General features: G+C 45.9%; 1 protein-coding gene across 6 annotated transcripts in view; it reads left to right on the top strand.

The window, feature by feature from the left end:
- The window catches only part of LOC126530817 (uncharacterized), a 230873-nt gene that overhangs the window by 69025 nt on the left and 145646 nt on the right, over positions 1-16202 (top strand). For 4 of the 6 annotated variants that reach the window (XM_050178103.3, XM_050178108.3, XM_050178109.3 and 1 more), the window contains exons 31-35: positions 2460-2528; positions 9945-10167; positions 12183-12364; positions 13438-13511; positions 14637-14684. In XM_050178103.3, the coding sequence (XP_050034060.1) occupies positions 2460-2528; positions 9945-10167; positions 12183-12364; positions 13438-13511; positions 14637-14684 (596 nt within the window). The remainder of the gene's footprint in view (positions 1-2459; positions 2529-9944; positions 10168-12182; positions 12365-13437; positions 13512-14636; positions 14685-16202) is intronic. The other 2 variants (XM_050178106.3, XM_050178107.3) reach the window with 2 other exon arrangements.

Here is a 16202-nt window from a genome sequence, read left to right on the forward strand (position 1 = left end):
CCTATATTCCGCATTATACGGTAGGCCGTGAAAAACAAACTTTATTTCTAGCACCATTGACCGTGTCAAGGGTTAGGTGCGCCGAAATAGTCCAAAATCGCACTTGCTTTTGTGGCAGCTTCAGCTTCACAACCGCGGTGTGCATAGATTCCAGCTGCTGCGCGAACACTGGTGGCAATCCTTTAGCATGCATAAAATCAATTAAGGGGTCGATCGACGACAGTGCACTTTGCGTTGACATCGATGTCGGGGTCAAGGAGCCACTGTCAATCTCATTGTCACTGTCGCTGCTGCCGTCGCCACCGTCGCACAACTTTGCCATCTGTCGAGACAGCACATCTTCGGCGATCGCTCGTCGGTGACCTCATCGCAGAACGAGGCAGCACTGTCTGCAGTCAAAAACTCCTCCTTCGACGCACCACCTGTGTCGCCAGTAGGAACGAACTCCCAGAGCTCGGTTATGTCAGTGAATTCCACCGGGTCGGTCTCAGCGGGTTGGGGAAGTTCGTCCCTACGCACAAAGCCCGCCTTTTTGAAGCAATTGGTGATGAACCACTGGTAAAGCGCCTCTTCAACATTAGCGTACGAAGGGTCTCTAACCCCTTTTCCACTGATCGGCATGGCCGCTGATAGCTCCTGCCTTCACAATCGCGGTGCTCCCGGTTTTCAAGATGGTTGATATCGTTAACTGGGCGAGCTCATACTTCTTCACAAGGGCGCTCACCTGAAGCCACATCGAGAGTCCTGCAAAATATCCGTCTTCGTGTCGAGCGACACAGCTTTGCGCTTTGTCGGCACCATCTTCGAACTGGGTTGAACCGTTGGTTGCACGCTGCTTCGGTGGCGTCAGCCTGCTATCGCGAGAGAGAGAGACGCGGGACGGGCGCCACCGCGCCGCTTTGCTTGTCGCTTTTTATCTCTCTCTCTTTCGGAGCGACTGTGGCCGACGCGCATGAAGCAGTTAGCACCATCTTATGGTGCGCTGCGCCTACTCAGCTATTCTCCGGTGCGCGGGGCCGGGGCGGGACGCGCTGCGCGGTAATGGCGGCAGATACGAACTTACGGAGGTAAACATCGCCTCGTCTCGACATCGTTCATTTCAGGGAACTAAGCAACGCAAATGTTACGATTATTTGGCACGGAAAACGCCGTCCAGACGGCAAAATTTTGATCTTTATATCCGATATGCGGGGAATAACCTATCGTTATAAATGTTTTTTTTCCCCATAGACCTAATGCATAAAATGACACTCTCATGTCAACCCATTGTTATAACCGATATATTGTTATATGTGGTATCATTATAAGTGGACTGCACTGTATCTATAAAGCTCCCTATTAGCCATAGGACTTGTATAGATGCAGACAGACTGGAATGTTCAGCATCGTCTCATAGATGGTCACTCAGTCTGGTTGACATCAAAAGCAGAGCAGTGCTCTTGCGGCTTCCTGCTGCTGTGATGTGCGTGGTCCCAAAATCTTGCTCTTAGAGAAAGGCCTAGCTAAAGGCTGTGTGGAGGGCAAGCCTTTGGTCTTTGAAGGAAGGGCAGTCATGTGAAGGGCATGTATTTTCTCTGCAACCGAACAATGTTGGGTGGAGGGTGTTGCAGTAGCTTTGAAGCAGGCCACGTTATGGTTGATTTGGTGTAATTGAGAAAATTGTTGCAAACATATCAGGCATGTAGTTATGCAGTAGAACCCCTTCAATGCGTTTATTTTTCCCGAAGGGGTTGTCGGGGGCACAGAAACAGAACCTGCTGGCCAGGAAAATACATCATGCAAATATGCGGAACCTGTTGTTCATGTGGGTTGGGCATCAGCGATGTTATAACCAAGAAGACGTATATTTTTAGAATTTATTTCAATACTGCCAGTCCCATTAGAAACCATAGCAGGTGGACATACAAAAATGAAATACATGGTAATAAACTTGCACATACAAATTGCGTGTCAATAAGCCAAACAAGGAACGCAAAGGAGCAAGGTAAGGATACATAAAAAAACAAATATAGGTATCAGTGAGGTTGTGCTGTAATCGTATATCTTATTTAGAGTGCATATATAATTATTGATGGCTAAATAAAGATAATTGTAGAGGTACTTTCTGTATGACGCAGTTTTAAAAGGTGCTAGATGTATAAGGTATCTTAAAATTAATGGACTCATGTACGTGGAAGATGTAGGCATGCCTTTCATGTTGATGCCAAGTGCTGGCATGTGCAGTTTGCACTATTTCTTTGGACAGGCTGTATCATTTGCATTCTGTGTCACAGCACTAAATGTTTTAACGTACCTGTGAATGCGGTAAAGTGTGCCGAAACAAAAATTCTTATAGCTGCCTGATTCTAGACTGTGTTCACTACGAAGATTGTTGGCATGCTCTGCTTAGCATTTCACCGTATAAGCTTGCACAAACGGACAAACTTGCACAAACTCACAAGCATGCACCATGCTTTCAGGGTTACCACATATGGACAGCAAGGATGTTGAAGATGTCTTCAAGGGTGTGCTTAGCCCCGGTGACAGTTGTGAGTTACAAATTTCTTGCCTTTTGCCTTTGATGCGTAGCACTTATAATGTAACCGCTTATAGTGCAGGACCGGCTGTAACATGGTCTTTTCCAACTACCGTTCACCTTCCCATAGGACTCCCTGTATGCACACACTGCTTATAGTGCAGCTGCGCGAGACAACATATCGGCTACAGTGGAACCCCTTATACGACTTTCCAGGGGCCACGCAAAAGTGTCATTTAATCAGGGCCATCATGTAACCCAATCAACAAAAGTAATGTCTATAATGCATGGCTTGCTTACATGGCGACCGAAGTTGAGATTTGCTGTTGAGTCAACAAAACGATTTGCAGTGGCTGTGTTGCACTTGGAAAAACGAAAGAACCACCTCGATAATGAAAGTGGAGTCACGGGTGTCATGTGCAACACTGGAATCGTGACAACTTGGTTCGTGGTCGCTGTGCTTTTGACATCGCACCCGCAAATCAGTCATAAAATCAAATGAAGCACCAAACGGCGTGTCAAATTTCGGTCGCTGTTCTGCATTGGTTCTGTCGGGTTGGTGGCAGTTCCTCGGGAAGATAAGCAATCGAGCCCGTCTGAAAAAACAATTAGTTGTCGGAAAAAACTGTTGGCGGCTTAGGTTCGTCTATAGTGCTTTACTTTTGTCTAGTTCATGTGAAGACCGCGAGCCCATGGACGTTAACCTTTCAACATTTGTAAACTTAAACGAATGTAAACATCCTAGTCACATGCTCCGATTTTCGTATATGCGCAGCTGCTTGGTCTATGAGTGTTGCGTGTGTGTAGCCTTTGAATAATATTGTTTTGGTTATAGTGTGGATATTTGTGACTTTGAAAACTGTCTACACTGAACATTACAGTACAGTACTACCGTATTTACTCGCATAATGATCGCACTCGCGTAATGATAGCACACCTGATTTTTGTCGTCAAAATTTGATTTTTCTCCTTTCCTGCGTAATGATCACACCGCGAACTTGTCGCAGCGATATGTCGTGTGCCAAGCCTAGCTAATGATGATCACGCTTACCATCTGTCGAATGCTATCAAATGCTACGCGAACGACTCTTGAAGACATACCAAGCGGTCTGCACATACCAAAAATTCTTAAGCAGATGCCCCATTTCATTCCTTTCATCACTTTCTGCACTTCCATGAAAAAAAAAAGTTACGACCAAACTTGCCTTGGCCTTGCCTTGGCATGCAACAAATCGCGAGCGGCAACTATAGTGGCCACATTTACACTGATACGTTAGAACTGTACCCTATTCATACGCCGACGCTTGTAACACAGCTAAAATATTCGCCCACCCTTAGCGAAAACGTGCCGTATTAGGATAGTAGTGAAGACAAATGCCGCAGTTTCCACAGCATGTCTTCCATGTGTTTCTATGTCACTGGCAGCTATGTGCACCCATCTCTGTTTCTATTCCCTCAAAGGGGAAATGGCTACGTTATTGCAACAAACTTGCCGATATTAAAGGGGTTGGGACACCAAATTTTGAGGCTATAAAAAGCATGTTGTAGGCTGCTTCAGTATGCAAGGACACCCAGAACGAGGTATTGGACGCTGCAAACATTTTAAAATAATTTTAATTCATCTCCAAAAACTCATTAAAAACTCCTTCTCGTAGTCGAGACCCATCGCTAGCGCGGCAGTTACTACGTCACAGAGGAGGAACGAAAATATTGACGTCATAGCACACTAGCACAAAAACGTGACGTATGATGAGTAGCGATGAAATGCCGATTACGGAGCCTGCTGAGCCGAGCATAGCCTCCACTATGACCGAGCTACAGGCATATAGAAATCCTTTCTTAATGCAAAGAAGGGGTAAGGCATGCAGGCACGGACACAAGAGGAGAGAAGTGGACAACACGAACGCCGCACGGCGGCCCGCGAACGGCAAAGTGCTTGTGGCGAGTTGCCGTGCGGACGGGCCTACGTTTGAGTGTAACACTAGCCGGCCGACTCCGAAAGGGACCAGGATATGCGGCGTTCGTGTTGTCCGCTTCTCTCTTCGCATAGTCGCATAGTTCGGCAGCTCGGAGTGGTCTCTCGTTCGCTTGGCCTTTCTCAATGTGAGGGCCCGTCCACGTTACCGGCACGGAAACTCGCCGCACGCCGTTTTCCGTTCGCGGGCCCCCGTGCGACGGCGGTTTTGCTCGCGAATGGCGAGATTCCTTGCCGTAGAGGACGGGCCCGGGACCCATTTGTGCGACAGCCGTATGGCGAAGCGGCCAATCAGCGACCAAGGAGTGGCCACTCTGGCACCGACGACAGCTTCACCGCCTCTGATCGTTCGGCGCCGCCGATATCGTCGCTAGGCCTTTTCCGGTTCACTTCAAAGCTAAAGCTTACGGCGCTTCGGAATGAATCACCGACTCTCACAAGCCGCAATATTTTCTTACCGTTGTTGTCGCTCTTCGCAATAATTATAATAATCGCGACATGCACTTGGAATCGCCAGTTTACATCTGCTGGCAGAGCACGCGTATGCGCGAGCAGACGACGCAGCATAGTTTTACGTCACTATTTTTTGTGGCCCACGTGACCAAGCCATGTTGCGTTTCCTCCTCTGTGACGTCATAGCATGCCCCGGAGCCCAGAAACCGAAACCGAAATCGCTCGGCATAATAATGCTATTATTAAATTATTTATCGGATATATATGAATCCCGCTGTGTGTATCGCGCTCCCTGAAGCATGACGCAACGTTTGAATCAACAAACGCATGAACGAAAATTTTGATGTCTCCGCCCCTTTAACGATATTACTCATTACTGATACGGAAGGAACTGTTTCAATGCGCATAATGTACTGACGAGAAGAACAAAAATCGCGTTCGGCGCGTTCGGCTTGCTCCGCCGGCCGCCATATTTGTTTTGGTGTCTCGCACTGTTACAGCGGCAGCCGCCTGTGTTGACCTGTTGTCATCCCTCAACAAACGGGGGATGAAAAAAAATTATTTTCGCGGGAAATGTAACCCGCGTAATAATCGCACCCCTGAATTTGCCTCAATTTTTTTTGACAAAAAATTGCGATCATTATGCGATTAAATACGCTATGTACACTGTGAGGGTGCCGGGCCGACGCCAGGTGGCATAGAGTCGCAGGCACGATACGGTAGGCAGCTGTGTAGTGTAGCAAGGACGTGTAGGGTAGGCAATGGTGTGTGGCGGGGAGAGAGAACATGGAAGTTGTGTGTGCGCGGTCGGTGTGCGGGGAGTGCGCGACAGCGAACTGAGTGAGTGGAGTAATCGGTGGAGCCGCGTGCGGTGCAGTGGGACGGAACGCAGACTGCGTGTGTGTGCGTGCGCCGAGGATTTTCCAAAATAATGAACGTACTTGGCAACACTGCTCCAGGGTGGAGGGGGCAGGGGTGAAGTCCCAGCCTTCTACTGGGACATTAGTCATTACTGCCAACAAGGTGGAAGTAGTTAACTGATTTGATTATTGTGCCTGCTTGCTGCCTCGGGAATTAGGATTCGTATGCATACGACATCATTCACAGCGAATTTTTTTTTTTTTTTTGAGAGGCGCTAAATGGTTAAGGGGGGACGCGGCTTTCGCATCGCGAAAAATTGCCAAAAGATCGATTTCTTGAAAATCACATTTTCAGTTTCTATAAGCGTTTTTCTACCTGATAACCAAATATCATCACTGTAAAGCACTTAGAAGTGCTCGAAATAATTCGTTTTATCAGCGAAGGTGGCGAAAAATCTCGCGGAAATCAAGAATAGCGTTTTTAAAGCCACAATAGCTCCGGAACGGCGCGACCGAGCGCCGCCATCTTGGTCTCGTTGGAAAGCGCATTTCTTCTTAAATTTGCCGCTTCAGCGATCTCCTCCATACAGAAACAAGCGCACAAAAAGCAAATGATTGAAGGTCGTGCCGGAGTCTGCGATTGGCCGCGCCCGCCACGTGACTCGAGCGCGGCTCGCCATTGGTCCGGCGCTCGCGTCGTCTGCTCGGCTCTTTGCACCTCGCGAGTCGGGACGTCTCCGCTCGCCGTAATCTCGACGTGTCAAAACGGGCGCTACGCGGACATCGTAATAGCGTGGCCGATCCCTACGCTTGTGGACGTTTCCGACTGGCGGCTAAGCATTCCGAGCATCGGCGACGCGGACTTCGCGACCAAGATTCACGCGCGGAATCCTCGGGCATCCGGCTAAGCCTTTTAGCACTCGGTGTTTCAGAATTCGTGACGAAGCACATCGCGCACGCGATCCTCGGACACACGGCTAAACATTTCGCGCATAGAGAGTCTCCGACTCGGCGATCATGCACATCGCGCGCGGACTTATCGGACCCTCACCTAAGCCTTTTGTGCATCGGCGCCTCCGACTGCGCAAATAAGCGCATCGAGTGTCGACTCCTTGAGCCCGCGGCAAGGAATTTCGTGCGTCGGCACGTCGGACTGCGCGAATAAGCACATCGCGCGTCGGCCCCTTGTATCTGCGGCTAGGCATTTCGCACATCGGCACTTCGGACCCGCAACCAAGCATATTGCGCGTTCACTCTATCGTCATATCGTCACGATAGCTCGTAACAATATCTATCATACCACCCCTTCATAAAGAGAACCTCATCATGCGCTCTGTTCACTAGACCCCTTGGGTTGGCACAGACACCTGGCAGCAGAAGTGATCGAGGCATCACACAAAAGTGAAATTCTGGAAAGCACCTAGCAGCTGCCTATCTATCACTAGCTCTCAGATCCTAAGTTCTACAGCCATTGTCAAGTAAAGATGACTTGGGAGGCTGCTGACACTCAGAGCCTTCATTCAGTAACATGGTCGATTCTACCAAAAAAAAAAGCCTCACTGATTGTATTGGAAATTGCTATCAATCGGGCAGCCTGCGGGTACAGGCTGCTGGAATGTACACTGGAACTGTATTCATGCCCACACAGAGTTACGCACGTCACTTGGTTTGAAACCTAGGCACCATGCTCTTTGTAGAGCAACAGCAGCAACGAATGCCCTATAAAAAGAAAAAAAAAAAAGGGTGGGGGGAAGCACACCAGACGAGAGGCCACATGTACAAGAAGCCCCACATCACAAAACAACCCAAAGACTACAAATTTGGTGCCTTTTAGAGAACTGAAGAGAAGGTAAAACTTTGAGAGCTGTTTTCTCAAAAGTGTGTTTCTGGCTTTCTGCTCAGTTTGTGGAGCAAGAATGTTTCTGCCTTTCTGCTCAGTTTGTGATTTCTTTTATACCGTTTAACATATTTTGACTCCGTTTTTTTTTTGTCACGTTCCTTGGGCTGCAGTGCAGGTCGTGACATTCTTGCTTTCTTATGTTGACCCTTTGTAAGTTTACGATATGGCTATTTGTCTACCCTGAAAGTGTGCTTGATGTGAAGGCAACATAAAATATGGCACTCCAAAAAATTTGTGTTGCGAAAAACAAAAATTAAACAATGTCACAACCTTCAGCATGCATTCAGCTATGCAGTCAATACTTAACAAGCCTTCTATAGGCTGTTTCACATGGCGCGATTTTCAGTCAGCGACACAGCGAATTCCGTCGCTCAGCGACCGCCGCGACGTCGTGGGCTCTCCGCGACGAGATTCCAACAAGTTGGTCGCGCCGTCGCTCAGTCGCAGCGATCGGCGCGATGTGGGAGGGGCAATGTGTGTTTCACCGCGCATTGGTAGCTCTGTGGAGCAATGTCGCGCGTCAGTTCTAGCTATGTTTACGGTGTACCCACCAGCGTTTGTGGCTTAGGAGCTTCATACATTTTTTTTTCTTTCGCTTACACAATTCGTTTGAAAGGAGAAGCTGCACTATCCAGATCGGGAGGACGCCGCTTCAACATTAGGCACCTACCCACTTGATCGCCGCCGTCGTCAACCGCTTCATCCCTACAAACCGCGCCAGCTGCTTATATACATGCACACTCAACAGTAGTTTGTTCTTCTGCAAAAGCAAATACTCATCCAGGAAAAAAAGTTGCGGCTCCCATAGTAACAACGAAACTAGAGTGTACCACACAGAACCATCCCACCGACGCCGCGCAAGCCGCACGGTCATACTTGCGGTGTAGAGCAGCGCCTCACTCACCGTATCTGCAAGCTGTCGTGTCTCAACGCCTTTAAACGTTAAAAATGGTGTACCTATTCTATTATCGAATAAAACTAGGAAAATTCGAACATTTGACCAGTTTCCATGTTGTTTTTGTTTAACGATGTAGGTATGGATACTTTGTGAGAAGGAGGCAGCCCTGCGCATCGCTGCGACGGATATCGCGCTGCCATAAGCGCATGTGAAAGCTGTGAGCGAAAATCGCTCTGCGACGTGCGCGGCAGAACGATTTTTTTCGCCCCAATCGCGCCATGTGAAACAGCCTTATCACGTTTAAGTTCCGCAGGCTCTCCAGAAAGTAAGAGTGAGAAAAATTCTGCACAATAAAATTGAAGAAAATGTTCTCAAGATATCGCTCTGAAACTTATATGGAAGAATCAGGGAGACATTCTAAACATCTGTGCCAATTTTGATCAAAATCCATGAAGAAATAAGGAAGTTGATTTTCAAAGCCACGTCCCCCCCTTAATGAGAATGCTGTAGATGCTGTGTTTGAAAAGTACTGCCATTTTTTCGTGCATGCGACTTGCTCCCATGTAGAAGCCGCACCATCATTTATAGCCCTTGGGTCGATGGAGGTGAAATACAAAAACGCTCGTGTCTCATGCATTAGGGGCACATTAAAGATCTCCTGGTGGACAGCATTATTCTGGAGTCTTCCCGCTACGTCGCGACCCATAATCAAATCATGGTTTTGGCACGTAAAGCCCCATAATTCAATTAAATAGCCCTTGGAAAAAAAAATTTGCTGATATAACTACATATAATAAGATATTTTACAACTTAGAAAAATCAGTACCACGCACTCATAAGCGTGAAGCACATATAGAGAAACATCTATGTAGAAAGTCTCAGCCATCAGTCTTCACTGCTGCCCCTTGCGCAGGGCAGCGGGATGCAGCTTCACGGCAATGTGTTGTGCATTGCTGTGAAGCTGCACTTCTAAGTGGGATTTCTTTTACATATGCTGCGCTTTTGTTCAGTGTTCAAGTTCAACAGGGTTATATAAAGGACTGGCTGGTTGATTTTACTTTATCTTGGGTTACTGCCCTTATTACTTACACATAGTCTGAGGCTGAGGTAAGACAAATAAGACCTGTTTGGTTGCGAGGCTACGAATTGGTAACATAGGATGAAATACTAACGTCTGTTCCACTGTGGGGTGTGGTAGAAATCCTATGTTTTGTGTGTCTTGTATTGTGTCATGCACGGTGTCATGTGCTGTGTCAGTGTATGTTGCAGCTTGTGTTATGCTCATTGCAATGGAGACAAGCAGTTCGTTCTCTTGAGAAGCCCTCCTACCTGGACCGTGTCAGCAAACAAGTTGACGGTCTCCCCAGGTGGACCACCCGAGAGTGTGGGCTCCATGGGTGCATCGGCCGCCAGCATGTCTCCCCTGCCGCAGCAGCAGCAGCACGGTGCCTCGGGATCGCGACCTGCACCCGTGATGCAGAACCCGCTTACTCCGGCTAGCTCCCACAGCGTGGGCTCGCCCTTCAGCATGCCGTCCCCATCACCTTTCCCCATGGAGTACGGCAGGTGAAGACGGCGCTCCTTGTGGACTGGTTTTTTTTTTTTTTTCATGCACTCGTGTAGTGACGTTCTCACAATGTAGTGACGGTGGAGGACCAGTTAGTGCGAAAACTGTGGCTAGAAAATCTGGCTGTTTATTGGGCGAACTTTTTGCCGGAAAACGGCAAGTAACATAGAAGCATAATGCTAGCAGCGAGTTAGTCGGTCGTCTAAAAGTGATCTATGGTTCAAGTGCGTTGACCATTTATACATGACTTATCATACATTCCAGTGTAATCTCTAAGGCAGTGCTATGTTGCCTCTGGTTCTTCCAGTATTTTTCGCTCTGTTTGCTGAATTATGCCAGTGTAATCACTGGTGCTTACATACCATATATACTTGTGTAAGGACTGCACAATTTTTTCAAGAATCTTTGCTGGGTGAGGGGCCCTTCCACGAATCAGGCTGATGATGGCCTGCTAAAGGTTCGTAGTGTTTCTGCAACTGTAGCAGAGGGTGAGAGAGGTGCAGATGACATAATGTTGCAGTAAACGACCTCAGATGCCAGCTCATCGCCCCTGGCCAGTGCTGACTCAAACAGAGCTCCCCTCTAGAGGCGGAATGCCACTGATCTGTCTGGAGAAACTGACAGCACAGCTGAGACAATGCACCACACAAAGAAACAATGGGGCGCCGCCGGCCTGAGTGGCATCGACAGAAAAGCAGCTAGCATCATCTAGCGGCAGTAGAATTAATTTTGCTTTCTGGCGGTACGTTATGAATTTTTTTCAAAAGTTTTTCCCTGCAAAGTTGGGTTGCAACCCTTACACAAGTAATATACAATATATTCCTGAACGTACAGCACTAATCCCATTGCGCACGCAATTTGATTCGACAAGATTATTTCGCTGTAGGATTGGCGACAACATTTGGAAAAGTTGCTATACATGTAGGCATATCTTATGTCAAGTGATAAGATTGTAGCTGTTGTTACATGGGGAAAAACTGTCACTGAAGAATAGATAAACAATTTGTGTGTGTCGATGTCTCACTCGAACCTCATTATAATGAAGCCACAACCAATGTGAGAATAAAGTCATTGTATCCAATGTTAATTATATCGAAACATTCATTGCATACTGCTCACAGTGAGAAAATTCTAAAATTTACTTCTTTATATTTGATAATTCATTATATATCAGTGTTCGCTATTTGAAGCTTGATTATATTGCATAATGCATAACCAGAGTAACAGCTAATGTCAGGAAGCTTACTCTTATACACAAGGAGTTCATGGGAATCACTGTCTTAATTAAGAAGAAAGAAGCAATTTACACAAATTTCATTTGTAGATTATGAGGAGCTTTTCGAGCTTCTGGCGGTTGCAGTCACAGCCCAATGGGACGTTTTTTTTCCCCCTAACTGTTGATAGCTGGATATTTTTACTATTTCAACTATTCAGACGTCATGAAGCTCAGATCAGTGACCATTTAGTGTATGTTAAAGTAAGAATTCAGGAAGAGATTGCAGTTTTTAAGCTTTCTCAGCTTAGGGTAATAAGGCGAGGAAGATTGTTTGATCAACACTTGTTTTCAAGATAAGCAGACAGGACAGTTCACATCACGGGTTAGAGTCATGGATTCTAAGCTGAGGAAACATTTTTCTGGGTAGGCCTTCTTTTTTTATAGCAGAGTTCAAGAAAAGAACCTCTTGGAAAATGAAAATAGCTTAGCTATTTTTAATGCCACATAGTATGGGGAAGCTTTAGTTTTAAAAGTCGGTTTATATATCAAGCTGCAATTATTCATTCAGTGGGTTGCCGTGCAAAGTTGGGCAGGTTTTATTTTAAAATGGACTAAAGGCAAACAGCAACAAGGCATCCGGTATGATTTGCAGTGCAAATATTGATCACCGTAACAATGTTTATGCGAAAATTTAAAATTGTTGCCATAGTAGGAGAGTCCCCCCCGCCCTTTATTTTAAAGTACTATTTGGCTTCAGAAGCCAACTCTTCCTGTAATTGCTGTCCTATTGGAATGCAGTCCTCAGCTTTCTGAACCGCCCCCAAGCCCTTGGATGGACCCTGACGCCGACCTGCCATCCTCGGGAGGCCATAAGAACATCCTCAAATGGGAGAGTGACGAGGCCCTGGGAGCTGGGGCCACTATCTCGCCCGTTCTCTATGCCAATCTCAACTGCCAGAGCCTGCGCTTGGAGTACCCAAGTGAGTGCCCGTACATGCCTGCTGGTGCTACACTCTGTTGCCATTTACACATTTTTTTTCTTTCGTTTAGTACTCGCGCTCGTAAGAGCACAGACTCTCTCTTCGCTGGTGTAGATTTTACCCACATTGCGCAGGACAGAACTGCTGCAGCGTAAGTCTTTGCCCCACATAGGCTGGTCAGCACTGAATTAAATTCTGGGGTTTTACGTGTCAAAACTGCAGTCTTATTAGGAGGCACGTCACAGGGAGGATACCAGTAACATAGATTAATTTTGACCACCTAAATTTTAACAGGCACCTAAATCTAAGTACACGAATGTTTTCACATTTGGCCCCCCGTTGAAATGTGGCCCGGTACCATGCCCCGTATTGAACCCGCGACTTTGAGCTTAGCAGCGCCAGTGTTGCAATGTGGGCTTGTGGGTATTTTATCTTGGAATATTAGTGTAGCACATAAAGACAAGGACAATAAAAGACACTGTGCCTTTGTAGCGCTGTGCCTGTGTGTTCATTTGCTTTCTCATATCCTTGTCTGTATGCACCACACTAGTATTCTCAGCAGCGGAACACCATAGCCGACAAGCTGCTGTTAGACCGGTCAGCATCTTGGGGTAACATGGGGCTGTAAAATTACTTTTTAAGCTTTGTCAATTAGTTGGAAAATTCGGGGCTGCTGAGGAGATCATTACTTAAACATGTAATTGAGCACTATATAATGCTAAGAGTGCTGAAGCAATGGGAAGCATAGATGAAGTGAACTTTCTCTCTCTCTCTCTCTTACAGTGATTGTTGTTTTGATGCTTTTGAGTGGCAGAGCAAGCTAGGAAGTGGAACATCCTGCACCCTTTTTCTCATTGATGATTTAATTCAAAAGAATGGTCGGGATTGCAATGGCAACTGGTAACAGCATGGCGCTGGTACCTGTAGGCTCACAGGTAGAATGGGGTAAAACTAAAGAACTTAATAGACAATAGCTTCAGTAAGGGAAAACCTTTCTAGTTGTTGCAACAGCTATGCCCCGGCAATGTGTGCAGCCTAACTCAACATACATTTTTGTTCTTGACTCGCAACAGGCTGGGTTGAGCGATCCAAACAGATCGCAAAGATTTGGAGAAACCTGCCTCCCGAGAAACGACAGCCGTACCTCGTGAGTCGCTCACCTTTTGTGGTTTGCCATGCATATTCTATTTTTTATTTGCATTGCCTCTACGTTGGACAGTATTCTTGCACACTTTGTACTGACAAGCATGTGGCAGCTATATTGGGAGGGCTACACAGTCGTGAAACTGTACTTGTGCTTGTGTTAAGCATCTTAACCTTGTTTGTAAGCGGTGCCCTGAAACTGCTGAAAGATGTGGCCCGACATTTTTGGGAGGCAATGTAATGGACTGTTAATATTAATATAGAGACAGATTTTGAGTGGGAAAATTTTTATTCATCTGACCTGATATGACTGAAAAAGAAAAGTAAACGTGATAGTGGTAAGAGAGTTGCATGCAAATAGCTGTGCACATTAGTTTTGCATTATAACCGTGCATTGTACTGTGTTGTAGTGCTCCTAGTGATAGCTTTGCTAAATGTCAATGCACTTTTTCTGTAGTGTTGGGTGTTCAATTCAAGTAAATCATTTTTTGCTAGTTAAAGCTGCTGAGCACTCAACCCCTTTGTGTTATTGTGGAAGCCCTATGAATCCTAAATGGAAGCAAGCTTGGCACTAATTCGAGCATAACAACAATGACTCTAACAAAAAAATCAATAACAAGAAAAACGCCTTCCAAGAAACTTGTACCTTGTTACATCTTTATCAGAGACAAGCCTTTAGATTTACCGATTTTAAATTTCTTTTTAATTGCTAGCCATGTTTTCTCGTGTATTCTTTAAATTTGTTTATCCAGAAGTTAACAAGCGAAACAAACCAGCATTGCTATGCATAACCAAAATACTGCATCCCCCAGTTGCCAGATTGCAGCTTTCACACAGTGTGAGCACAGATGACCACCACACCAGTGTCCTTGAATGGCACTCCTCGGCTGCACTGTATGCCCAAACATCCTTTGCTTCTGTTGATTGTTGGCTGTTCTTCTGACATTTTTTTTTTCCTTTTTGTCAGCGCATTTCCTGCTGCTGCTATCGCTGCTTCTGTTGATTGTTTCTCCCCCCTCTGCCACACACCACCTCTAAAATCACTTGGTTTCACTTGTGTGGCTACCACCAGTAAAAGGGGCGGGATTGCATTTGTGATTGTCATCGTTTGGTGTATCCCTCTTTGTAGCAAAAAGCGAGAGAAAACCGGGCGGCCAGTCGCATTCAGAAGTCACAGGCATGTATCGTCCGCTTCTTTGTGTCCTCTTTTTTTTTCTCTCTCTCTCCCTTGTCTCTCTGCCAAGGTGGGCAAACATTGAAAACCTTTCTCGAGTGGGAATGCGCGACGGCGACAAGGTTTGCGAGACATGCCGCAAAGGCTTGCTTTGCTTTCCTTGGGTGTGGCCTGGCGGCCGGCACTCGTGATTTAGACAAAACATTGCGTAAATAAATGAGGCCGGTATAATAATTTGCCTCTCTTGGATCAGCTGGCTCGTTCATGCTTGAATTTCACGCACACATGGCATTTTGTGGTGTATTTTGTTTTAATAGCATTATCTGGGTGCAGTACTTGCTGATTTCATTCAAAATAAATTGAGAGCATTTGATGCCTGCACAGTGCAAAATGAAAAAAAAAAAGAGAGAATTTTCTCAATGACAGAATAGGTCTCTGTCTGTCATGGTTACGGTGAGACATGCAGTACGCTGTGTTTTGCTACAACATTAACATATGATATCGCACCACTGTTCCTTTCACATAGGTGATGACTTTTTCGGCCCACGTCACTGCATTCGACATGTACGTAGTTCTAATTTATTCTGTCTGCAATGGGCCACGTGGTGCTCCCAAATATGATGCTAATGAGAATACACCATGAAATGCTCGAGTGCTGATTACCAAGTGGCATAGCCGACTGACTTGGTGCCAGTCTTCCTTGTTTGTTTACTCAACATCTGGTAGTATGATGATAAGCACAAAAAGAAGCATGCTAATATATGCCAGATAGCCTGCTTAGATGGCAAGGAAATTGTGCTCTTGCCATAACAGGTAAGGAAAACTGAAAGCACCTATCTATAAGAGAGAGCTGTGTATTGCAACAGGCTGTAGGCATAAATTTGCTGGTGCTAAAGATTTCCTTGGCCAAACTTTCATTTTATCGATGTTTCGTTGTTGCTGCCAGCAGTCCCATTCCCATTCAGGAACTTTTAATATTTGCTCACTTACTATATTTTTGTTTTTCCCCACCTTGTTGAGTAATGTTATGTTTGCTGTTCTTGTTTTTTGCACCAACCGTGTTGCAGTCTTTTGTGATTGTATCTGCAGTGCTTACAATGTTCTTGCTGCTTTTAAATGAGACTTAGTGGGCTTTTTTTCTACATAGTAGTGCAAATAAGCTCTTACTCCTTCAAGCTCGGTAGTGAGATTTCTGAATGAAAAAATTGCTCTCAACTTGTATTTCTAGAAGATTTTGTGCAGTGAAGTGCGGTGAGGGAATGCAGGAGCTAATTACAATGCGGCGACGTACAGTTGTAACATTCATAAGCTTCTAGGGCACTGAAAGTGATGCTAAAGCAAGAATGCAAAGTTAGTGTAGACTGGTAGAATAATTTTCCTAAATTTGTATGTGTCTGCTCATTGTAAACAAAGAGGATTGACAAAATATGTCCCACAGCGTCTTACTGTATGTGACTTGTCACATAGACTAGAACAGTATGTAAATACGGCAGACATCCGTTACTTCGACTTCGGTTAATT

The sequence above is a fragment of the Dermacentor andersoni genome, chromosome 5, assembly GCF_023375885.2.
Source record: "Dermacentor andersoni chromosome 5, qqDerAnde1_hic_scaffold, whole genome shotgun sequence".
NCBI classification, from domain to species: Eukaryota; Metazoa; Arthropoda; class Arachnida; order Ixodida; family Ixodidae; genus Dermacentor; species Dermacentor andersoni.